General features: G+C 53.7%; 2 protein-coding genes across 8 annotated transcripts in view; one reads left to right on the top strand and one right to left on the bottom strand.

The window, feature by feature from the left end:
• yki (Transcriptional coactivator yki) overlaps window positions 1-25,618 on the bottom strand; it is a 193,870-nt gene extending 168,252 nt beyond the window's left edge. For 6 of the 7 annotated variants that reach the window (XM_077658587.1, XM_077658589.1, XM_077658588.1 and 3 more), the window contains exon 1: window positions 24,891-25,618. In XM_077658587.1, the coding sequence (XP_077514713.1) occupies window positions 24,891-25,402 (512 nt within the window). In that variant the 5' untranslated portion in view covers window positions 25,403-25,618. The remainder of the gene's footprint in view (window positions 1-24,890) is intronic. The other variant, XM_077658590.1, reaches the window with a different exon arrangement.
• Window positions 18,303-20,304, top strand: LOC144122819 (uncharacterized). The gene is made up of 3 exons (XM_077655819.1): window positions 18,303-18,443; window positions 19,858-19,968; window positions 20,041-20,304. The coding sequence occupies exons 1-3, from the start codon at window positions 18,303-18,305 to the stop codon at window positions 20,302-20,304; spliced, it is 516 nt and encodes a 171-aa protein (XP_077511945.1).
• Window positions 25,619-26,090: the final 472 nt, after the last annotated feature.

Genomic DNA, 26,090 nt, shown 5'->3' with positions numbered 1-26,090 from the left:
CCAAATCGCCCCGCTGCTCTCGCAAATGGCGACGCGTCGTTCTCTCTCCCTGGCGCCGCGGGCGCTGCTGCTGGCACCTGACGCAGCTTAGCGATGGCATGCGCCGAGGAGGGGAAAAGGGTGGCGCAGCGGAGGAGCGCGGCTTCCGCAGATAACATCTTCAACGGCGCGCCGGGAACGCCTCCGGCTGCTTATTTTCGTTTTCTTCGCCACCGACCTCAGCGCGCGTCCCGAAGGCGACGTGCACGCCCGCGGAGAGAGGATATCGCTATCGAATACGCCATACGAGGCGGCAACAAAGCACCGTTTCGGAACTGAGAAGTCTTCCTTTATCAAGTGCGGTCCGAAAAACAAGGCTGCATTCCGTTTGAAAGCCTCGGCTCAGACCGGAAAATTTCGCGCTTGTATTCGCAGATACTGGGGCGCGGGTTTCACGCTGTTCCGGTGGTGTATACGGCAGTTTCTATCAGGGTGCCGAACGCCTACGGACGTGTCCGAGAAATCATCGCGCAGACAAGAAGACGTCCTGTTGATAGCGACAACATTCTACGCTCGTATTGCACCAAGCTTTTATCGTCGTCCTGTGTTCCCGCGATGTTTGCTGAACACGATCTCACGATTAGCGGGCCGAGTACAAACTCTGGATCTGGCTTATGGCCATCCCTGTATCGCTCACACTAGGTATGATTTTCCTATTCATTTAAAAAAACTCATATCACGGTGGCCACTCAGCCTCCTCCTTTCCCTCACCTTTCACCACACAATGGGGCGGCTTGGCTCCGGTCGGATCGCCGGGGAAAAGAGGACCCTCGCCCGTCAGGCTATACAAATCTTCTGGGCGCTCAATTTGCTGCTCGAAACAAAATATACACTCACAATTTCACCAGCGCTGCGACTAGGAACAAGAACAGAGAAGGAAGACAAGGACAAGCGCTACTAACAACTGAAAGTTTATTTGAAAAAAAACACAGATTATATGCACACAACTGACAACCCAAAGCGCCTGCGCTTCCCCCACCAGGCACGCAAAAGAGTTAAAAATCTAGATACAAAATTTCACACTCATGTAAGTTTACAGATGGTGTGCTAACGCACGTGTCGATGTTCTTGTGAATGTGATAGGCTTCACACAACTCCCTAGTTAACTGATCTGGATGTCTGAATTTAATCTTAGCCCTGTTAAGCAGAGGAAAGCATGCTTTTTTGTTAGACACACCGGGTTTGTTTAGAAGACAATCTCTGTAATGAAGGGACAGATTTGATGAAGGAGCACCATTCAAAGAGGTTCTATGCTGACGTAAGCGTGTATTTATGCATTTACCGGTTTGCCCAATGTAACTCTTGCCGCATTTAAAAGGTATGTCATAAACCACTCCCTCTGCACATGGCACAAAGGTTGACTCATGATCACCTGGCATGCATTTTTTCTTTTGCCTCTTATTTGCTTCTGTTCCCGGGCTCTGTTGTCAACAATAGCACAAACCTTGCCTAGTTTATTAGGGACCGAAAAGAGCACTTTTACCCCATATCTAGTGCCAACCTGCTTAAGCCTATGGGATAACTGATGAATGTAGGGTATTACCGCATACTTCGTTCTGTCATTGCCGGAATTTTCCTGTGCTTCATGTCTACCAAACGACTTCATCTTCTTCAGGATCTTGTTGCTAGCAAGCGCTATCACATCTTTGGGGAAGCCCGCTGACCTTAGCCTTTGAACTTGCTTATCGAAACTGCTGCCTAAAGTATGAATACATGACTTAGTAAGTGCAGATCCTAAACAAGACACTGCTATGCCACATTTAACTATTTTCGAGTGCCCAGACTGATAATTTAGCAAGGGCTTTTCCGACCGCTGTAGGAAGGACCAACAAACATGATTCACCTTTTTCTCCAATCTAATATCCAAGAATTGCAGCTGATTATCTTCCGGTAATTCAAAGGTAAATTTCAGACCAAACCCGCAGTTTTCAAAAGTCTTTAAAATGTCATCCAACATGTGCCTTGAAGTCATGGGATTCAACAAAAACAAGATAATCGTCTACATACCGGAAGATTTGTTTTACACGGTTGTCTAAGTTAACTTTAATGCTCCTATCTGCATAGGAAAGAAAGATATTACTAAGTACCGGAGCCACTTTTGAGCCAATGCACACTCCTGTTTTTTGAACATATAGCCTGCCTTCCCAATCAACAAATGTGGATTTGAGATAAAATGACACCAAGCTCCAAAAACGAGCCCACAGAAACACATGTGGATGACATTTTAAAGACTTTTGAAAACTGCGGGTTTGGTCTGAAATTTACCTTTGAATTACCGGAAGATAATCAGCTGCAATTCTTGGATATTAGATTGGAGAAAAAGGTGAATCATGTTTGTTGGTCCTTCCTACAGCGGTCGAAAAGCCCTTGCTAATTATCAGTCTGGGCACTCGAAAATAGTTAAATGTGGCATAGCAGTGTCTTGTTTAGGATCTGCACTTACTAAGTCATGTATTCATACTTTAGGCAGCAGTTTCGATAAGCAAGTTCAAAGGCTAAGGTCAGCGGGCTTCCCCAAAGATGTGATAGCGCTTGCTAGCAACAAGATCCTGAAGAAGATGAAGTCGTTTGGTAGACATGAAGCACAGGAAAATTCCGGCAATGACAGAACGAAGTATGCGGTAATACCCTACATTCATCAGTTATCCCATAGGCTTAAGCAGGTTGGCACTAGATATGGGGTAAAAGTGCTCTTTTCGGTCCCTAATAAACTAGGCAAGGTTTGTGCTATTGTTGACAAAAGAGCCCGGGAACAGAAGCAAATAAGAGGCAAAAGAAAAAATGCATGCCAGGTGGATCATGAGTCAACCTTTGTGCCATGTGCAGAGGGAGTGGTTTATGACATACCTTTTAATATGCGGCAAGAGTTACATTGGGCAAACCGGTAAATGCATAAATACACGCTTACGTCAGCATAGAACCTCTTTGAATGGTGCTCCTTCATCAAATCTGTCCCTTCATTACAGAGATTGTCTTCTAAACAAACCCGGTGTGTCTAACAAAAAAGCATGCTTTCCTCTGCTTAACAGGGCTAAGATTAAATTCAGACATCCAGATCAGTTAACTAGGGAGTTGTGTGAAGCCTATCACATTCACAAGAACATCGACACGTGCGTTAGCACACCATCTGTAAACTTACATGAGTGTGAAATTTTGTATCTAGATTTTTAACTCTCTTTTGCGTGCCTGGTGGGGGAAGCGCAGGCGCTTTGGGTTGTCAGTTGTGTGCATATAATCTGTGTTTTTTTCAAATAAACTTTCAGTTGTTAGTAGCGCTTGTCCTTGTCTTCCTTCTCTGTTCTTGTTCCTAGTCGCAGCGCTGGTGAAATTGTGAATATGTACCAACTAGCTCAAACCACCATTTTGCTACAAAATATACACTCTGTCCTCTCGAAAGCTTCGCGCCAAGACGAACGAAATGGAAAAGCAAATAAGGATCTGTGCACAGCAGCATATCATCTCGCACAGTCGGCACGATTGACGAAAGAATTGGCTTAGCCTCTCACGCGGTGTCCGCTAATAAAAATGGCGGAAGCAGGCGCCAAAACAACACGGCCGGTTATAAAGAGCTCCTTATAGAGGATTCGGCTATATATATATAATTTTCCTCATCGAAGCATCGGCCGTCGACTCTACCCCCCTCCCCACCACTGGCTATCCCACTCCCTACAAATCCCCTGGAGGCGACTCCAGACCCGAACTCTTCCCACCACTCAGCGCCTGTCCTACTTCCGCCCTGTTTCCTCAGAGTGCACTCTCTGCGGAGAATCGCACGCCACCCCGGACCACATCTCTCTTCGGCTGCCCTGCCGATCCTCCCCCGCAGGAACAGCCCGCCATCGGAACATTGGAGGAATGTGAGGCCCTCCTTGAGTCGCAGGAGCCGGACACCCAACTTTTCTGTGTGAACCTGGGTGCCTAGTGCCATGGCCCTGCGTGGCATGGACACATGCGCGTATGTGAGGGCTGCGCGGTGGCCCTGAGACCTGAGAGGGTCCAAACTCGCTTGCTAATAGTTTTCCATCCATCCATCCATCGATCTACGCATGCGCTGTTGGCGCACGGTACTCTCTAAAACGAACCTGCGCGCTCAAAGGCGCAGTTCGATTCTCGTTTTCCCAGAGCCGCGCCTTCGGCACACAAAAGTCGGGTTCTAACGGGAGACAGAGAAAGGAAAGACACTTTTCTGTTTCTCATCTCTCGAGACGCGTTCAAACGAGCTCGTTACAAACGTGCGGCCGCGCGACTGTGGTGGGGCTACAGGGTCCCGCGCAAGCACCTCTCAAGGTCAGCCAACGAAAAGAGTTCCTGCCACACTTTGCACAGCCACGACACAGAACTCGTCGATGACAAAATAAAAAAACACAGCACACGGAAACAAAAGTCGCCAACACAGCGTTTAACGATGGCGAAAGAACGAACCAATCGGCTGCGCCGACCCCTTTCTATACACCGCCCCCTGCGGCGGCGGCGACACACGATGGCATTACACGGCCCCGCAGATGTCGACGGGTTAACGGCCCTCTTTTGCGAAATATCGCGCTTTCGCAGGTGCCCGATCAAGGCCGACGCTGCAAAGGCCCCTCAGACACAACTCCGTGCGTTGCACGCGGACGGACACATATGCCACAGCGTGACAGCGCGGAGAAAGGCTTCAAAGGACAGCCGCGCCAGGGGTCGACCTCCTGCTCCTTACGCCTTTTCTTCCCCGCGTGGCAAAATGGCACTGCTGGCAATGAAGAAGCTCCGGTAGCATTACGAGAGCATTACGAGAGGAAAGGTCGCTCGACGTCAATTCGCCGAGGCAGGCGCCCATGGCCGGGAAAGGACCGGCTAGTTCAGACAACCTGCCCGTCGGTCGCGCCACGGCCTGCCCTTCACTCGAGTGGTGCTCAGAGACTTCTTTATATAACGGCGCACTCGAGAGGAACGAGCGGGGTGAATATGCCGACACCGCTTGAGTATGATTGATTTATGCCGCGGCCACCGTTCTTTTTCACCCCCGCAGATGCGTAGCTGCCCCATCGCCAGACCGTTCGCGAAGCCGTCCTTTTGTCCTTGTAGACAGCTGCGTTTTCGCGCCTGTGACGTCGCACCACAAGGTGCGAGAGAGAACGACGCGCATGTACGGACAACACGGCGTGCTGCTCACCGGGTGGTCGCGAAAAAAAGGGGAAAATTACAATCAGAGACTGAAGTTTAGATGGCTGGGCGCACGACCGCTACCTCAGCACGTGGAAACGCGTAGAACGAACACAACTGGGAGCGGTGTACGCGCGCGTAGGAGGAAATAAAAATCAACCGGCTCGGGGGCTTTCAAAACGGCGTTGACCTTACTAAGAGGCATATCTTCAATCTGACCGCCATCCACCCAGTTCGCAGAAGCGGTCTAGCGACGTCAGCGGAAGGCGTTACCACCGTGTTCATCTGCCGGAAGGGTTTAAAGCCTCGCCATTCACACATGACTGGTGTAGGCTTGCTGTTACTTTCGGCTGCCCTCTGCCAAAGATGAGTGCACCGAAAGCGCTGCCAGGCTATGAAAAGCGCCACCGTTTAAGGAAGGGGAGAGGGGTACAGGGAAGCCAGGCGCAGCGCTCACGCCGATTCGACCGCGTGGCTCACGGCCCGCGCCGGCCGCCCGACCAGAAGCCGTCGTTGCCGGCGGTAGGATTCTCACACCACCGCGGTGCGTGCCCGCAGGGGTGAGGGGTGGACGATTAGTGGTGACCCCGGCGGGCGCCTCGAAAAGGCCGGTCGTTGCCTCCCCGGGGGCTTTTCTCGCACGCACTGCCCCCTCCGAGGCGGCCAGGTAGACAAAAGGTTTAATGCTCAGACACATCAACTCCTCCTCCTGCCGTCACGCCGCAGGCAGGACACGAGAGCGGGGCGCTCCCCGATACGGCTGCCGGGGCCGCTGACCGCCCAGCTTTTTAAACCGTCGCCGGGAACTCTTAAAATGGCGCGTCGGCGCAACGCACCACCACCGCGCCGAGTGCGCGAAATGAGAAGTGGAAATTGCGAGCGGCGTGCAGCAGCCTTGACCCCGCTCCTCTTCTCTTCGAGGGAAGGATGCTCGCAAACGGGCAAGAAAGATGCTCTCCTCTCGAGCATTTCCCCAGCGCGGTAATGAAATTGCGCGCGTCGTCGCTCGCGCGCTCTTTATCGCAGCTGCCGCGCAACTTTTCGACACCGAGTGAGTCGCAATGTGCTGTATATGCAAAGGCGGCGCTTGTGACGGCCGCACCTCACCAACAGTGCTTCTCTCGTGACAGCTTTGTCAACACGCAGTAAAGAGCACTTCGTGCGTGAACAACGACTAATACCAAAGGGCACGAGTAGGGGTCAGCTCGCCGATACGACACAGCTGCTGAAACGCTTGTACAGCGAATCCCATGAGCACTCGCAAAGTGCGGTTATAGAAGGACCGGGCTAGACAGCTGCCCTAAGGCGACGCGTTTACACGCGCAAAGCCGCTGGCCCGCACTGCAAAGCGTAGCCCCGGCCAAGCGCAGAACACGATACGTGCACCCAGAAACGCACGCGCTGTAGGCGTGATATATAGTTCATGAAACAATGCGATTCGTCGCCGTCCCGAATGATTCATGATCCGAGGATTACAATGTCAAGCACGGGGCACGCGTCCGCTCGGCAACTCTTCATCCTCCTCGCGAAGCACAGGACCCGAGGCCCAAGCGGGGGTCCACCCCGGGCGCCTCTCATCATCGCACGATCCGGGAATCGCTTGGCGGCGCGCCCGAATTCGCGCCACGGTGGTCGGTCGGGCCCCCGCACAATGCCTTCTCCGTCTCCCTCCATCACGCGGCGTGGAGAACAGAAAGCCGCCGGCGACGAGGACGAATCCTGTTCTTTACGCGAGGAGGGGGGGGGGCGGGGGGGGGGGGGGGCGCTAAGTAGTGGGGCGCCGGCGTGCAGCGCGCAAGAGTATTGCGCGGCGGCGTTGGGGGGTCGCACACGCGCCTGGTTTCAGACGGCGCACGAAACCCTTAAGGTGAGCGAGAAGCGGGTGCGATGCTCCGAGCCAGCGCACACTGCTGCTGCTGCTGCCGACCAAACGTGCCACCTCAAGGCAGACCAGCGCGGTTCATTTGCCCAATAGTCCTTTTAAGTGACACTGCGCCCCAACAGCTCCCGATCAGGGCTGGAGATATAACTGCCGATCCTCCAAGCACGGCGAATAACCTAAGAGTCGCACTTTCACGGTAATTACAGTCGGATACAACGCAAGAACAAGGCGACTTTTCCCACACGAAGGACCCCCTTCCAGCGAATATATAGTGATTATTTATTTAAAATAACAAAAAGGAAGGTAAAAGATGTTTGCTCACCCCGGCATCTGCCATCACTAATCGGCGGCACCTGAGCTGGGGTAGCGGAAATATAGGATAGCAGGCAGTTTGAAGAAGTGAAACAAAAGAGGTGAGGGGATAGCAGGAAAGAGATAGGGGTGAGGGCATATATACACTATTTACAAGTCCAGCGAATGGCCGTTGGCCGATTCTGCAGGGAGCGGCAGATGAAAGGGAGCAGTCCCCTCCCCTGCCCTCCCCGGTCGGGTATAGCCCCCTATCTGCATTGTCACCCTAGCAGAGTCATGAAAATCGGCCGACGCCATTGGCTGGAAGGGGGTTCTTTGGCGGGGAAAAGCCGCTTTGTTCTTGAGTTTTATCCGACTGTAGTGGATGCTCGGAGTCACGGAGCCGTCGAGAAAAATATTGAAACGAAACGGGATTTCGAAAAAACACTTCCCACCTTTAGTGCCAGTACCCGCTGAACGTGACATTTCAAGAAGGTTGTGCAACGAACCACGTCAGACAATGTGGCGATCGTGCGCTGTTCGGAAAGAGCGAAGCAGCAGGGTGTGCAATCACTATTATCTCCGATGCCCGGCATCTGCTATCGGTTTCGGCAAATGTCAACAAGTGCATAAACAGCGGCTCTTGTAAAACAATGGCTGCAAATTTCGTCCATCGAGAGGAGGAGAAAAGGGGTACTGCCACGTACGCTGCGGTGCACTGCCGAGCTTATCACTTCTCGAATCAGACACGATCCACCGGTGCGCTTTGCTGGACGATTAAACTGCTGCCGTGGACATTCATTGCTCGATAAATATAAAAATAAAGAAACAAAGAAATTATAACGCTAGTCCCTGAAAAACTATGCGGTGCTACCGTTTCCCATTTCCCACTATCCCTGCGTTTTGTCCGCGGTTTCGAAGGCCGCGAAAGGTGTGTGCCACATTACGCGGAAGAATCAGCAAAAACGGTCGATACCTGTAACACGTGTAGTGTTATATGCCGTGCGACTCTGCCGCGACTGGAAGCCCCGGTTGCGTTACTGCCTCTCCATTTCCGCGACTGAACAACACGACTACGGCGACCACAGGTCAGCATGCAGCGACGCCATGCGTCTAAAGATTCTATATTTTACTGTCGTCATCAGACGGACTCGAGGCAGCAGGGACTCCCGCAGTGTGTGGCCAAGTGCGGCCACCAGTAACCACCATCCTCTCCCTCTTCCACCACCTTCTTCCCCTTCCCCGCCCACGGCGGGAGTTACCGCTTCTGTGCTTCCTTAATCCAAGCTCCTCCCGAACACTACCACACGTGGATATTTCGGAGACAGTGAGCACAGCCTGCCAACACTTGAAAAGCGCGCGCAGTAATGACTACGTCTGGCCACAACGACAGTGCACGGCGCTGGAAGACACCGGCTAGGGTGGACACAGCCGCTGTTTCGGTCCCGCGTCTAAATACCACGTACTGCAAGACGGACGCGGCCGAGAAAACGCGCTCATGCCCGCAGGCTCCTCCCGTCCTTGTTATTTTCTTTTTCCGCTCCGCACTGCACACACCGGTTCACAAGAAGAACCGACGCCACGGCCAGCTTCGCACCAGAGTTCGTGTGTAGTGTGCGTGCGTGTAGGCCAGATAGTATGTAGCATTGGTTTGCTGACGCGAGAGGAACGTGCCAATTCCATTGTTGCGGAGAAGGCCAGTCACGCTGGCAGATCGCAGGTTACCTTCACAAGCAACCCCTTCCCCCAAAGAAAAAAAGAAATCGGCTCAGCATCCCATTCTACTACAGCAGCACAGCCCGATTTGGGGTAGGCGCGCAAGGAACAAGAAGACTAGAAAAAAAAAAAACGCTCCCTCCGTCACCCTCGTCCCCAGGGAGGGAGGGCAGCGGAATGGTCGGGTCGGCCCGCGCGCGGGGACGTCCGACGGCGACCCAGGCGGAACGGGAGAAAGCAAAGCCGTCGTCGCCGGAGAAAGGTCGGCCATGCGCCGCTCGGGTGCACCCCACGGACCAACTCGGAAGGAACTGAGGCCCCGCAGCGCTGCTACAGAGCCGGCTGCTTCGATATTACGGAAAACACCGTTGCAGCAAAAAAAGAAAAAAAAACAGTCTCTTCATTCGCACGGGCGCTTTTCTTACAGCGTGCTGCCACCTTCCATTAGGTGACGATCTCCGGCCATCGGCGCAGGAAAACCGTCCCTGCTTTCACTTCATAATCCGTTGGACAGAAGCGCCACGCACAGTGACTCGGCGCAAGTGCGTTGCACGGGCAGCCCGAGGGTCAAGGGCGGCCCAAACGGCGTGCTCGCGTCGCCTGACAGGCCTCGTCCATCCCCGCCTCGGTGCAGATCAAAAGGCTTGAAGGCCACGCGGCGGGAGCCGCGCACTTTGCGGCAGCGAAAAACGTTGTTGCGCTCGGCCGTTAAATGTCGCCTCTGAAACGGGAGGAGGCGCGGCCAGAGCCGCGGCTGCGTCGTTACGGGCTGTGTCCACGCCTCGAGCCCGCCACTCCGCCTCTGTCACGCGCGTCATTTGCGCCGCAGTTTGCCAATAGCGTTCACGCGGCACGCGAAGATGCGCGCGCCCACTCGCAAGAGGAGGCAGATTTGCTGGACTTCTCACCCCCCCCCCCCCCGGTCCCAATGCACTAACCAAAACAGCTTTCCGCTAATTCCTTCAGTCATGAATTAGGATCCGGTCGGATGAAAAATTTCAAAATTTCTGATTTTCGTAAGGAACGCGACCAGATAGCACGTAAAAAATAATTTCTCTATGGTCCCGATTTTTCCACGTCATGACTCGACAATATTTTCAGGATGTCAGTTGTGCTCCTGTTGAACTATTTCTGTAAGAAGTCATTACGCATATGATTATATTATTCTAGGTACTTCGAAAACTCTGAAGCATGAAAAACAAGCTAAAAAGTACACATGTGTGCCGGAGTACGAGAGATCTGCTGACACTCGATGTTGCTCCTACATTGCCAAGTTATTTTCGGAAAAAAACTAAATTACAAAATTTCCAGGAATTTTTTGTTTCCTCATATTTCCTCATGTTGTTCTGATTCTGAGAATATATTCATTAATTGGTTCCTGGTGGCTATTAGCACGCAAAAAAAAGTAAAGCTATTTCGAGAAACGTTTTCGCTCAATCCATGCGACAGCTATGAGCTCAAAGGTTCTGAAATGCGCAGTATTTATGTCAACAGATGTACCGTAACAAACTATCAGGAAACCTTAAGACCGGTGGACCAGCCAGCCGCTCCTTAGGCGGAGAAAGCACAACAGCATCGATTGGCCTCGACTAACGTAACTCGTCACTGGCGATATCGGTACAATGTCCCATAACGAGTACAGACCGGGCCTTGGAGTTAAAAGGCTAATACCTAAGCGCACAGCAACAGTTATCACTCCAGCGCAGAGTAAGCACAGGTACAAACAAAAAATTGGGCAAGCTTTTCTGTATATTTATAAAACTTTCTTAACCGTATGCACCTTGTTCACATTTGCTCTCGTACGCTTTAGCTTTCTCAGCTTGACGGAGTTGCGACCGCAGCTTCTCGAAGGTTCTCCTTTGGCATTAAAAGGTCTTGGACGGCCACCTTCCCCTCCAAGGCAATTTGCGGTTAAGGTGCACCGCGAATACCGCGCGCACTGTGGGTCTTGGAACAAAATACATGATCAAGTTACCGAAGCCCTTTGAAGCGCCCCTTTGGCAGGACGCTTCACAAATAAGCGCGCGATACCCGCGACGTTTTCGACACCATAGACGAGAAACTGAGTTGCCAGAGGACGCACGTAGACGCAACGGCGCGGAGCTAACACGCGCCCGGCAACAGGTCGGCGGCGAGCTTTGTAGCGTGCCTAAGCACTCTAACGAACAAAAGGCCGATAGTACAACGCTTGAAACGATTAAACCGTTCCGCTTTGACAGGGCGACTCTTTCGCGACACAAAAGAGCGATCAAACGGCCGTCGCAATCGCGGTTTCTAGAAACCGCCAAAGGAGCCCCCGGTATATCAAAGGTCCGAAGGACGCGAGCGCGCAATGGTGACGAGCAGGGAACGATCTGCGTCACCTGCGGATCTGCGTCACCTGCGGAGCAAAGCTTAACCTTTGCCCAAGCTCGTGGAGAGAGAGAGAGATACTGTCGTGATATGGAAAGCAGCGTCTAACGCACAAAGAAGACGCGGCGCAGTTGACACTCTGCTCGCGCAGCATGATATCGTGCGAGCGGCCCTCACCAGCCTCGCGAGTCAAGGCTGGCAGTGGGCAGAGGAGGAAGCTCGAGTGCGGCACACTCTCTGTTGACGCTAGCACGCGAGGGGGCGGCAACAATGGCGGCCGATTTCAGTTATATCGCCAAAGCGCGCGATCAGCGATACGAGGCGACCAGCACGCACGCTGCACGAGCGGCCGAAATCGAATCTGTTTTCGAGGCGGCCCCCGGGAGAAGAACGCGTGCGGCGGCGGAGAAAGTAGATCGCGGCGCGAGGAAAAACAGCGTGTGACGGCGCAGCGAGCTTTTTCGCGAGGTGGGGGGGGGGGGGGGGGGGGGGGGGGGGGGGGGCGCTCGTGTTGACGCCCAGGTACGCGCGCTCGGAACGGTGAGACGCAGAGGCGAGCAGGTTTTTTTGCACTTGGCGGGGGAGGCAGAAGAAAAACGGATCCCTCATAACTCGCGCCCGGCTGCTGATGGGGGCGACAGGAAGGGGGCGCATGCGCGGAGAGGGCGCCGCTAAAGAGTCGAGACAAAGGGTGCATCCATCAGCAGCGGAGTTGCGCCCCTGCCGCCGAGAGCCTCCCGCACCTTCCTCCTCCCTCTACTACGTCAGGGCGCGCGCCTACAACACCCCGTGGCTGGCGGAAGAGGCCGTGCGACGTCGCGCCGATGCTGTCAAGTCGCGCCTCGGCTCGCGCGAAGGCCACCCCGCGGCGCGTGAACTGGAGGAGTTCTTGGAAACGCTCAATAATATATAGATCACGCGCCACGCCACAGAAACGAGAAGCCCCGCTACGGCAACTAGCTACGCTGTTCCAGTACGGCGACTTTTTATCGCACTCGTCCCTCCTTTCGCTTCGTGGTTCGGGTGTTTATCCGGGGAATCGTGATTATTAACAATTAATGGGAATTGGGAAGGTGTACGAAGAAGAGGGATTGCGCGGCCGCATAACTGCCTCCGAGAAGGGCTACACCGCGAAGGGGGCCACCCGAGGGTGTGGGAATTAAAAGGGCATAGGAGAGGAAGCAGTTCCGGAGGGAAGAGGAGAGGGGAAGGAGCAAGTGTGCCGTTCGACGGGCCAACACGGACTTTCGCGGCCACGAGAGACGCCGGTAACGGGGGGCAAGAAGCCGCAAAATCCTCAGACACAGCAGTGCTCTGCAAGCCCCAGTCCAAAGTTCTGGCGAACGCGCCTGCTTACCGGAAAGTTCCTCCAACATAAAAAAAGCGACCACTCTGTAAACGACAGCAGGCCAACTCGCTAACGAATGCAATGGATCGTCTCTGCACTGTCAGCAAGAAATGATGCGTCAAAACATTTCCAACGTGACGACACAGCCGTATACGGACCAGGGCCCTTTTTCTTTTTTTAGATGCTGCGGCGCCCCAAATTCCCAGACATCTCCACTCTTGGTCAGATCGAAAGGGTCGCCCATCACACCCAGCGTCGCCGACATCGGGCGCGTTTTGAGACATGCAAAACAAAAACGCGTTGAACCAAACGATCGCAGTACTCGCGCGGGCACCGAGCGCACGACCGGCACAGCGCCACTCGAGCGTCAACCACAACAGCACGATCACGCGCGCACACGAACACAATGGGGCGCCGAAGGAGGAGCTTCGGGGACCTTGGCGGGTGGGTTCAAAGTCCCACACGACGGCGCGGTTCAGTAATTGAATCGCCAGCCGAAGCAGACAGCGGAGGGAGACGCATCTGCATAACTGGCGCGCGCTCGCGGCGGAAGAACACGCCGATGCCCCTCCCTCCCCCTTCCACCGACGATCAGGCTACACGGCCGAGAGCACACGGCTCGGGACGCCATCGTCGAAGGGGCCCCACACTTGATACCGGGAGGCGGGAGACCTGACTGTCAGGAGGCGGGAGACCTGACTGTATGCAAGGTGAAGATCCTGCAGCACAAAGCACCGGGCACACTGGTAATCGCAAACGTAATACCAATGTGAAGGGATGGGGGGGGGGGGGGGGGGGGGGGGGGGGAATTCGTCCCACGACTGGATTAGCCTACTGCGCTCTATGTAGCGGGGTATTCATTTATACAAAAGTTCCTACATAATTTCCCGTCCTCCTCACCTGTGCGAACGAACGGGCGGATAAAAAAAGTTGGACAACACTTAAGCGCCCTGGAGTTCTCTATGCATACCACTTCACTAACACGGACACTTTTTTTTTCATTTACCACAAGGCACATATGCCTCCTTTTACCTAAGTCGAACGAACTTCCTAGGTGCTCGACGGGTAGCGCGTCCGGCTAACGACCCAACGGCCAGTGGCTCAACTCCCAGCTCGACCACTGTTCTTTTCAGCTCAATTTGCTTTTCTTTCTTCAAAGGCGCAACGTCATGGCAATGAACTGACGTCACGACCATGTAGACCAATGAGGAACTGTGTAGTGATGTCATCGCTGTTGTACTTTGTGACCGTTGTGGGGTGCTTGAATTACACGCGTGAGGTCATGCAGTTGTGACATTCACCCCGCCGCGGTGGCTCAGTGGTTAGGGCGCTCGACTACTGATCCGGAGTTCCCGGGTTCGAACCCGACCGTGGCGGCTGCGTTTTTATGGAGGCGAAACGCTAAGGCGCCCGTGTGCTGTGCGATGTCAGTGCACGTTAAAGATCCCCAGGTGGTCGAAATTATTCCGGAGCCCTCCACTACGGCACCTATTCTTCCTTTCTTCTTTCACTCCCTCCTATATCCCTTCCCTTGCGGCGCGGTTCAGGTGTCCAAAGATATATGAGACAGATACTGCGCCATTTCCTTTCCCCAAAAAACCAATTATTATTATTATCATTGTGACATTACGGCCATCTGGACGATCGAGACTTTTTCGACAGGCCGGCGGCGCCGGGGTTTTCGGTGAACCGGACCCCTAACGCTGCCGCGTCAAAATGAGCACTAACGAGAGAACGGACAAGCGGAAAGTCGAAATAAAACCGTGTAAAACGCTTCAATGCATTGAAATGTGACACCGCTTATCAAGAGAGCTGGACGATCTTGTGGTACTCCAGAGAGTTAGTCCGCGGCCACACGCGTACCAGTGCGCAAGCTTCAGAAAGAGCGTCTATGACGACTGAGTGCTCTCGTGAGATCGTTGAAAACGCGTGTCACACATGTGTCTGTAACACAGGCTCGAACCGTTAACATGTCACGTCCAGTGACGCGACATTTGGATCCGAAGGCTGGCAACACGTTGTTCTAAAGCCTATCAGGTAGGCATAGCATGCAATTTTCTTTTCCTTCTCGCGTGTGTACGACATAAAACCAAAGTGTGGGGGCGCCCGCAGGTGATTCTACCAATTCTACCACGGTTGACGCAGTCTTCCGCATGCGAACTGCACGCTATGCTAGAACTCTCTATTAGCGAAGGTCACGGCAAACACTCACGACTACGCGATCAATCAGTATAACATTCAGGCCCAGCGGGGTGACATGATCATAGACGTCACGACATACTAGAAAGCTTTAGCATAGCGTGATCCGTGGTCCCCTATCGCGACCCTCTTCCGCAAGGAGCCATCTGCGCCATTGCAGTTGGGTCCCCACGTATGCGGATGGCAGCAGCGGATCACGCTATGCTAAAATTCTCACCACGGCTGCACTACAACCGATGGGGACGACACGGAAGAACTCTCTCATCCAGCTATCGCTACAAACAATAATAGAAACAAAACGCGAGTCTCGCCTAACGCGTGCATGCAGCCAACGTCCAATAACGAGTGGGAAGCGACCCTGCGGCCGAATCGCACTGTTTTCGTTCGCCACACGGGGTGGAGCCAGCAGCGTCACCGCTACTACACTCGGGTGAGGTAAGAGATTACGTGCCATTGCGGCAGCGCCAATGCATTCGCGGGCAACCGTTCAAGGGCGATCTGAGCGACACGGCAGCAGCGCCAAGGTTACGCAAACAGCTGCCGCTGATCAACACACTCCGCCGAGAGGTTTCTGCCGTTCGGCGAACGCTATTCGCGCGGAGACATTGTCGCACTATGGCGAGGGGGGCGTACCTCGACACAGCACTCCTCTCGTACCTCTAATCGCGCGACCGAAACAGACGTCTCCTTGGCGAACACAATAAACGCCCGCTACTCCGCACTAGCCACAACTGGTATCAGTCGACGAGCGCCGAAAGCACGGGCCGCTTCCGCGCCGCAAAAGTAGAAAAAATACAAGTCACCCAACCCCACGCCCAGCGACAGAGGGTCACATAGCACGTAACTAGAATGAAACATTCGTCCGCTTCAACACGTTCACTCTCTCTCGTGCTGACCGTTGCAGCGACGGTCTGCCACGACATATTTTAGTAGACCTCTCCCTGGTGCAAACGACCTGACATCAGAGGGACGCGGCCTGGTGGGCAAAATCGTCCGCTTTCGCTTTTGAACCGTTTGTACATGTGAGGAGCGATCCCCCATCGCCTTTCTTTTCCCGATTAGAGTCGCCTCGGTGGGCGTCGCACCTACTGGACCACGCTGCCAAAAGTCGCAGGAAGAGTTTACCAGGAATGCAGACGAGTGGTGTGACACTCCAGGTGGACCGCGCAGTGAGGGAATGGATATATGAGCCGAAAGAGGCGAGAAATAAATAAAAAAAATGTGTAGGCAAAAGCAGAATCCACACGTGCGAGTTGCGAACGCCGGGCGACTGACTAGTTTTGACCGATTCGTTGCGGTCCCTCTCTGCTTTCTTACGTGTTCCGGAAGCGTAACTAATCGCCCGATCGCGGGACTCGCAGGTGTGGGTCAATGGGTCGATTCACCTTATGCTGACACCCCCCCATACACTTGGCTGTACTAGTTCTAGCCTAACAGACTTGCGCAAAGTGAACTTGGTGTTGATGCCAGCGTAATCTCTTTACGTTTAAGCAAAGCAACGAGCAGTGTAGCAGGGAGAGCCATCCATGAACACATTTTTTTTTTTTAATGAAGGAAGTTTTGTGGACTATGCAACAGCAAAGCCTCGGACGAAACTCGCAGTGCTGTTCGCGATCTCGCACGGTGAACGCCCGCCGCTTTTTCCATAACCATCAGCATGCAGTCAGACGGAAACAGTAACTATAGAATCGCCGGCAGCAAGTACTCAAGCTGTCGGACCCAAAATCATAAGAAAGAATACCTTTCCGCCGACAACAAGAAAGAAAACCCGAATGGAGGCAAATATTTACAACGACCCCCCAGCGCGACACTGTATCAAGCGGCCGTCACGTTTGTCATGTCATCTGCGAACACTGGCAACGTCGCCGAGTTGAATGTGTCGGAACATGCGTGCAAATGCAGATTTTTCACAACTTCGCACTTTCCGTGTTTCAACTCTCAATAAGGGTGTGCGTGAGAGAGAGAGCGACGACTAAATGCGAACGCCACCTTTATAACGAGCGAAGTAAGACTCAGTTAAAAAAAAAAATACGACCGGAAGGTTACCATTGTGTAACGCGAGACTCAGCGGCAGCTGGTGAGTTATTTTCGCTTCAAGATATACACCTATTGCTGTAAAATGAAGGAGATTGTACTACTACACTGCGATAGCCGACAAAATACGAGGCGCGGAAGAGGGGCCTTGCAGTTGGTCCAGCCCCAGGGGACATACGACAAGCGACGACGCGGGCACTGATCACAGCGCGCACGGCGCAATCAGCGGGTAAAAAAAAAAACAACGCTGGAGAAAAGAAAAGGTGAAGGAGGCAGGCTTCCACGGGGACGAGCCAACAAGAACACGCCTCGCCGCTGCTGCCGTTGAGCGAGCAGGCCACACCCCCTCGACTGCCAGATGACCGGCGCTTCGCTAGTCTCGCAATAAACTTGTCATCTCAAACTGCACGGAGCGCGCGAGACAACGGCGAGCGATCATCGCCAAGCAGCGTCGTGATTGATATCTCGCGCGGAGGGATTCTTCTCTTCCGCGAAGCGTACGCCTGCGCGGGGAGCGCAGCGCAGCCTGCGGAGGCGACCGTTGCTGCCGGGCATTTAGGCGCACGACAGTCGTCCGCGCACGCACACACAAGCGCGCGAACGAGAAGCCCCGAGGCGGCAGCGCGCGCGCAGCCAGCCAGCTGCCGCCTCTCGCCGAGAGCCGTACGCCCAACCCGTGGCGACATCAAAACCCAGTTCAGTCACTCAGGGAGGAGAGGGGCCGGTCCCGCGAGCGCAGTCGTCGGGCTCGTCGGCGCCGACGTGACCCGCGCGAACCGGCAGCGGCGCTCGCGGCAACCACCGGACTTTCCCACAACAATCCCCGCGCTGCTTGCTGTTGTCCAAAGGCGGCGGACTCCGCAGGAAGGCAGCAGCGGTCGCCGCTTTCCAACGCAACAGGCCCAACCACCCACTGACTACCAGCGCGGGGCCAAAACATAGTCCCCCGAGAAAGCCAACTCGGTGCGAGAGGGACGAGAAGGATCGGGACACCTCCGCGATAGGTATCCTTATATTCAGAAGACCCGAAATATCAGAATCTCGCGCTGTTCCGGGAAGCTCCGCGCGCAAAGAAAAGAAGCGTTCTAGCTTGTCCGTTTCCCACAGCTACGCCAGAGCTGTGGGACCCGAAAGGCTGACAGCTGAGTCCACGGTTACGAGACGGTCGGGGCGGCGTTTTTATATATATATTTTTTTGCCAAAACGTGGGACCAACGCGACGGCCAACTCGCGTATACATCTCGCCGGCGGCGCCAAGTGCTATACTGTCAAGTTGACAAGCACTTTGACGCGGCCTAGATGTCAGCGGAGAAAGGGGACAAGCCGCACAAAAGGGCCGACACGTACACGCAGCAGCGTCGACCGCTGGACGGGGACCGAGATGGTGTGACGTATGACAACCTGCAATTGAGCTCGGATCGATCACTGCCCCCAACCCGGGTACGGCTTTCATTCATGAATTTGATAAAGGATCGGCCAGCACAACGGTCGATTTTCACCCTTTCATTCCATGCCGAGGTCCTGTGCTCCAGTCTGGGATGGAAGAAGCCCCGCTGTCTGAATTTCCGCACCAAACTTCGTTAGGTGTCTGTTGGCTCAATAACTGTAAACATGGCACTCCATTCGTCCTGCGGCGCCCTTATTCGTGAATTTACCCCCCTGCAGTGGCAGAACCATGCAGACGACAACGCAACCAAACGCAAGTCGACGCCAGAAACCGAGGAGGGCGCTCTTTGGATCGTTGTGGACTCGTGTCTTATCGGATGACCGCCCGTCGTAAGGGATATGACCACATCATCATCATCAAGAAAGACAGGGTGGCGCCCGTTCAAAACGCTTCTCCCAGGGTTTAAAAGTGATCACCAAGCCGAGACACGCTTGCATAGGACACACAAAAAAAAATGAGCTCAGGCGGCCTACTGCAATAGGCCTTTCTCCAGTAACGCGGCCCTCTAGCTACAGATTTGCCCTGCGGAAAATGGATGCGAGGGGATGTAGCCATAACAAAGCGCCGTACAATGCTAAGCTGCTAAAGCGGAATTTAATTTTCTTTTTTCAGTCCGTCGCCTCGTCGGTCGAGAGAAGGCCGTGTGTGCAAGAACAACATGCACTGCGCACTCGCCAGTTATGCCGGTGGCGAGGAAGGCATGCGCATACGCCGGACGCTGGTGGAATGAATGAATGATAAACTTTTTATTGATTCTCTTAGCGGGGTGGTAGCGGTGGAGGACGAAGTCTTCATCTTGAAGCTTGGGTCCTCCTTGGCCGTGGCTGGGCCGCTATTCCAGGGCTCCACTGAGTCGGGCCACCTCGCTTGCGTGCGCTACTAGGGCCCTTTGGACCCCGAGCTCGCAGCTGGTGAGCCGGCTCTCCCATTGCTCCGCACATGGTGTTTTGTGTTTGTGGAATGCATGATTTCTTTCGCACTCCCACGTGATATGGTATAATGTCAGTTGGCGCTATAGGGAGTTTGCACGAAAGCCGGCGGCGCTATGCATTCTAGGTAGTCCGCCATTTTGTCGTCCTTGTTAGCAGCCGACGCACCCAGGCCAGGCAGCAATGTTTTTGTCCGAGTGCCGTATCGTCTTCTACAGTCATCAAAACTTGTAACAAGGGGTTGCATATTCGCCGCCCCGGCGTGCTCTGAAGATGTCGGCAGTTTCGTCAGAGACCTACGTGTCGACTCTGCGCCCGAAAGACCGGGCGCGCTACGAGGAGAAAACAAAACTGCGGCGTGGACCCATTCACGCTACGCGCGGATGACTGCACTGTCGATTTCAACTTGTGGCCGCCCGTCGACATCGCCGATATTCACTAATTTCTAGTTCTGATAACTAGTTTTGTTACTCGGCAGCAGCTTAAGGACAGAAAAGCTTTGGAAGGGCACAACTTCCTCACAAGTGGATGGGTACGCGAGCCATGCATGAAAACGGTCGTAGCCGACACAGTGATACTCAAAACACAGGTAAGGACATAAAACCTTTTTTTTTTTCGTGAAGTACTAATTCCTTTCGTCGCCGTTGTCATTTGCGCCCAGGTGAACCACTCGCAAAGTTTGAATAAGCCACCCGTGGACGTGTGGGTCCTCGCAGAAAGCGACGGTCACATTGTGTCGGCTCACTGTACCTGCATGGCCGGAAACGGAGAGGCCTGCTCGCGTGTTGCTGCCCTGCTATTTTATGTGGAGTGTGGTGTGCGCGCACGTCAAGAACAATCCTGCACAGACGGCCCCAACGCCTGGCTGCCGGCCACCGTCAAGACGATTGGTGTGCGCCCGGTGTCGGAAATGGACCTGTCGTAAAGCGCGGGTGCAGAAGTAAAAAAACAAACGCGCAGTAAGCCAAGAAATCGTTGTACGCACCTGAAACGAAGTGGAGTGCACAGACTTTATACTTGTACGGATTGGCGTCAGTCTCACTCCTGTTAATACGCGCCATCCACTCGCGTCGGCGTCGATATGAAAGCTGCTTTGCTTTCTCGCACTCGTGCAGGCGTATTTTTGGAATCTTGAAGAACCGGCAGTCGGCGTGTCCTGTCTTCAGTTTCTGCGCTTTGCTTTGGGTTCTGCTGGTGCAGCCCACAACAGCACAGTACACCATAACGCCAGCACTGTTGCGCGCACGTACTACGCGAGCGTAAAAACCAACGTGCGCTTCCTGCGTCGGCTGCTACCAAGGACGACAAAATGGCGGACTACCCAGAATGCATAGCGCCGCCGACTTTCGTGCAAACTCCCTATACTGTGTGGGGAACATCTTGTTTAGTATGTATAAGTTAGGAAAGGAGCCGGTTTGCAGTCTACGCCATACTGTGGCCTCCTCCTTGGTTAATGCTTTATGCGGTGGGGGATATTGGATTCTTAGCCCCTTGTATAGGTTTAGTAATTCCGAATAGCTGTCCCCACAAGGGACCTGAGACTCCTCCGGGGTTAACGACGTTCCTGCTCGGCTGGTCATTCCTCGAGCTAGGATGTCTGCCCCTTCATTGCCCCTGATCCCCGCGTGACTTGGTATCCAGATTAAACTTTGTGTTTGTCGTTCCTCGGGGCTCCACCGAGGATTTTGAGCGCCGTACTGCTAATTCTGCCTCGGATATAGTTCCGGCGCGCTTCTTGCGAATCTGTTAAAATGTTAAGGGATTTCCCTGTTCTATATCCTTCTCTAGCTGCCAGGGCGACAGCTATCTCCTCCGCCTCCGTTATATCGGACACTTCGGCTGTGAGGCTCGTGATGTGTTCTCCTCGGTTGTTTACGGATACCGCTACGGCGTAGTTTTTGTGTGCTTGGGGGTAGAGGGAGGCGTCTGTATAGACTGTATTGTCTCTGTGCCCCATGTGCCTCTCGTAAAATTCTGCTCTGGCCTGTCTCCTGTTAACATGGAGGTTTGGGTCCATGTTTCGGGGGATAGGTTGTATGCTTATTTTCTTTCTTAGCGGGTCTGGTATTGCGGCCCTACTGTTTTGCGGCTTTTCGATATCCCGACCCAACCTCGTCAGGAGCGCCCTTCCGGTTGTTGTGTTGCTAAGTCGTTGTACTTGTGCCTTGAGCTGGCATTCCCTCAGTTCTTCAAAGGTGTTGCTAACTCCAAGTTGCATGAGCTTGTCGTTCGATGTGTTTCTTGGGAGATGAAGGGCTGTCTTGTACGCCTTCCGGAGTATCGTCTCCGCTTGCTCCTTTTCTGCCTTGATGGTTACGTGGTACGGCAGTGGAAAAAAAATCTCCATTCAACCCCCTCCCCCCGTCTTCATGGGCAGATTCTCTCATCACACTACCGCTGCGCAAAAGCTTCTGAGTGTCCACTGGCTTTTTTTACCGGCTAGTTTTGTTTTTTCGAAGTAATAATAATAATTGGTTTTTGGGGAAAGGAAATGGCGCAGTATCTGTCTCATATATCGTTGGACACCTGAACCGCGCCGAAAGGGAAGGAGGAAAGGAGGGAGTGAAAGAAGAAAGGAAGAGAGAGGTGCCGTAGTGGAGGGCTCCGGAATAATTTCTACCACCTGGGAATCTTTAACGTGCACTGACATCGCACAGCACACGGGCGCCTTAGCGTTTTTCCTCCATAAAAACGCAGCCGCCGCGGTCGGGTTCGAACCCGGGAGCTCCGGATCAGTAGTCGAGCGCCCTAACCACTGAGCCACCGAGGCGGGTAATTTGTTTCAGGAATTACAAGTCGTTCCCCTAAACATTTCCTATTTCTAGCACCTTCTGCATCAATCATGGCGAAAGAATACTAGACTGGAGAAAGGATCGTAGATATGGAATCATCTGCATGGATATGTTTCTCTGCTGTCCTCAGAATTTCGAAATAAAAAAAAAAGAACAGTGGCTTCTTTTTCTGCAACATGCTACGCGCACGTGCATTGCGAGTCGTGTGGTCTTGCATCTTCGTGCTGTTCAGAAAACGCCGACAGGTTTTATAGGTGCAACAACACAACACTGATGGACGCATTTTTATTACTTCGGCTTGAATCGAACTTTCGTCGGACGCCTGATACAAAGGGAGAGCCACAATTGTCATCATCAACACGATCACTGTTACTTTTAGTATGCCCACATACGCAGTATGTCACTGTAGCCATCTGCTCTATTAAAACAAAAAAAAAATCCCGAGAAAAGCGACGTTAGAGACTATTATACTCGCGGACAACTTTCCGTGGCTGTGCAGTGGGAGCTACGAGGGCGAGAGACAGGCGATTAAGCAGGCGGCGAGCACTCGTAGCTTCTACTACAGAGCCACAGAAAGCTGTCCTCTAGTATACGAAGGATTTGAAGCCGAAAAGAAGACATCAAATGACTCCGTGAGCTCCGAAAGTATGCAGAACGCTTGTGTGCCTAGCAGCATAGATGCTAGGTTCAATTGGCTGAGAGGTGTGCCACAGAACTACGATTATAAGCACCAAACCATCTAACTAGCAAATTAAAGTACTAATCAGGCCAAACCAACGTCCAAACGAACATTACAACTTCAGCACAGTACATTTTGACAACCGGTCGCCCAATACGTCATCTGTGCACCTGACACGGACAGTTCCGTGCCTCACAGTGCAGCACGCCGGCGCGGCTGCATCGCTGCGGTGTTTGAACCACTGCCTTCTATTTCCTGCGGCAACGTCGGCAAACTGGTCAAAGCGCAGGCCTTTCGCGCGTCGCTCAAGAGCTGGAACGTGACCACTTCAGCAGAAATCTGCCTGGACGGGAGGGGAAAAGAATCTGACACCCTGATCAAACCCCAATGAGGAGAGAACCGACGTTGTCTAGATTTAAACTCTGATGTTCAAAAACTTCGACCGCTGTACATGGTACCGCTGTACCAACGCGTGGGCCAGCCCCGTGGCGAGTTGCCGCTCTGCCATCGGCGGAGTGATACGTAAATCAGAGTCCACGCGTATTTTTATTTCTGTGGGCCTAATTTGCGGCTATGTTGTCTGCTACCGAAACCATTTATTCACAGAAACCTAAAAAAAAAAACAAGGTAAAAGCGAAAGCGAAACCGCCACTGGACTGGCTGAAAGGCACTCCACGCGTTGGTTGACTCCGCCTACCTACCGCGTTGAGTTCAAAGGCGGGAGCCGGGACGTTTAATCCGATTTAATTAGGGCAAACGGCCCCACAGGGCAATAATTCGCAGTTTCTACGAATTCCTCTTTAGTGCACCTTTTAAGTCATCGAGAGTTTCAATCAAAGCAAACCGGCCTGGCGAGTTTGACAGAGCGTTTGAAACTCCGGAAAGGCGAAACTTGTCCGAATCGTTCACACGCTTCGAAGGTCACACCACACGTTCGTGCCGAGGTTCCTCTTCGGACTTGTTTCGCTCACATAGACACAAAATTATATATATATATATATATATATATATATATATATATATATATATATATATATATATATATATATATGTATATATATATATATATATATATATATATATATATATCGGCGTTGTTGCACCCTTTGTCTCCGCGCGCCAGCTGAAACGATCCCGTCAGCGAAGCGACCGCGCTCATTCCGATCACGGATCACGCTGCCATCGACAGTTGAGAGCTGGTTTTGCTGCCGCGCGAACAAAAGTCAAGGGAGTCCAATGGCAGGGCTGTCGCTCGACTGATCCGGCTGCTTTGCATGCTGCCATCTAGTTCTGCGAAGGTCGCCCCGCTAATCAAGAAGAGAGAGAAAGGGCTGAAAGCCGACTAAGTCAAGCGGCAGGCTCCGCGCGCGCTGCGGCGGCCCGGAAAAAAATTACGCGCTCGGCGGAGTCACTCCGGCGTCGAGTTGTTACCGCTGGCGCTAGGGCGACGGAGAAACAGCTGATAGCGAGAGCTGCAGCGGAAATTGGGGCAGGCGCCCTTGCGCGTACGCCGGGCTGCCGCACTTGCTCGCAGGTAAAAATAAGAAAATGAGAAGTAGGAAAAGCGCTGCCGCTCCGCTTTCGCGTTCTCCGCGCAGGCGGCGATCGCGCGACGATCGCGGACGGAGTTGGGAAGACGAGGACGACGCCACGGTAAACGGCACTCGAGGTAGGTTTTTCATCTAGCCGAATACCTCAGAGATCAAGAAGCCCGCGACACGACACGATCGCGTGCAAAAATGGTAGCTAGCCGACACCGCTCGGTTGCTATGCGACGCGCTCCAACTGTCACAGCGGCGATTGGTCAGCTGACCATCCGTCAACCTGTTGCGCTGATCGAAACTTCACGCATCGCGTGCGGCCCCAGGCAGCATGCCAATGTAACGCGCCTCTGGTGACCAACGGTTGGTAACAATTCCCAGCATATGGCCAGAGAACGGCGGCCTAAGCGCAAAAACGGGCGCGCTCTCTCGAGTTTTGGGTGGCAGTAAATAACACTCACGTGCTGCACAATGAAGGAGCACGATGGCTGAAGCTTACTTGAGGAAGTAGCGCTGTCCTGTGGACGTCTTGGCCATCTCCCAACCGGGGGGCAGATCGTCGGCGAGGTCGTAGCTCTGCTGGCGCAAGTGCTGCGGGCTGGGCGCATTGTAGCTCTGTTGTAGGGAGGCAGGCGACGAATGCGCCCGCGGGTGGTTCACTGGCAGAGATGGCGGGGCAGCGGCGGCCGCCGCAGCCGCAGCTGCTGCCGCCGCCGAAACCTCGCTGGCTGACGGCGAGAAAGTGGCATCGCTACTCGACTCGCGGCTGTGCGAGGCCGACTTGGAGCGTTCGGGCTGCTGAAAGAACGAGGCAGGCAGGTTCCGCAGACGCATGGGCACACTCAGCGGTACCCTGTCGCTGGGTTGCATGACAGCCTTGAAAAGATCGTCCAAGTTGATGTCACTGTCACTTCGAATGCGAACGATGTGGTTGGGGCCCTTCTGCTCGATCATTTCCCCACGGCCGTTGGTGGCCGCGCCGTTGCTGGGCTGAGAAGGCGACGACGACATCTTGGCGGCGGCGGTAATCCTGGGCGCCGAGGCGGTGAGATTCGTCGACGACTTGCCCGGGCTTATAACGCGAAGGCTATGGCAACGCGGCAGTCACGCTGGTTTTCAATAATGCACACACACGCACACAACAACACACACGCACGACGACGACCCTCGTTACGGCGCCGCCTACCCGAAAGGCAACCCTGCTCGCGACTACCGAGCGAGCGCCTGTTGCGGAGCGCTTGCGGCCGTCGCCGATGCACGACCTAGTACGCATCCGCCGCTACAGAAAGTAGTGCGACGTTTCCGCCCCGCTCAGTGCGAAAATACTGCTATAAAAGTGTTAACAACAAGTTTTATAAAGTCCATGCCCAAACATATCAACCCTTAATGGTAGATAGTAACTAATTAATGCAAGATAACGAAGTTTGCTTGTTCAGGGAGTTCGCTTGCACCCCGAAAGAAGTCGTGGTGGCGGAAGGAGTCACCCTCTGCTCTGACTGGACGAAAGTACCCATTCGGGTGGATGACGTCAAGGTTTGGAGGATCTGACGTTGACTACGTCACCTTGCGCCTTCGGCGAATGAACAAAAAGCGCTCGAGATTCAACAGCTGAATGTCCGCAGCAGCGCTACAGCCCAGCAGCCCAGCGGCGCAGGACGCGGCAGGATTGGCACCCCGGCTCCGCACAAAAATAGCGACC

Source organism: Amblyomma americanum, chromosome 3, assembly GCF_052857255.1.
Source record: "Amblyomma americanum isolate KBUSLIRL-KWMA chromosome 3, ASM5285725v1, whole genome shotgun sequence".
In the NCBI taxonomy this organism is placed as follows: domain Eukaryota; kingdom Metazoa; phylum Arthropoda; class Arachnida; order Ixodida; family Ixodidae; genus Amblyomma; species Amblyomma americanum.
The sequence above is the reverse complement of the archived record's forward strand: the minus strand, read 5'-3'. Positions and strand labels throughout refer to the sequence as shown.

What these genes read in the sequence shown, in the direction of transcription:
- LOC144122819 (XM_077655819.1), top strand. Translation starts at nt 18,303, where the DNA reads ATGTCAGCGGAGAAAGGGGACAAGCCGCACAAAAGGGCCGACACGTAC. An exon ending in GATCACTGCCCCCAACCCGG is followed by an intron (nt 18,444 to 19,857) that starts GTACGGCTTTCA and finishes GTTACTCGGCAG; the next exon opens with CAGCTTAAGGACAGAAAAGC. An exon ending in CAGTGATACTCAAAACACAG is followed by an intron (nt 19,969 to 20,040) that starts GTAAGGACATAA and finishes ATTTGCGCCCAG; the next exon opens with GTGAACCACTCGCAAAGTTT.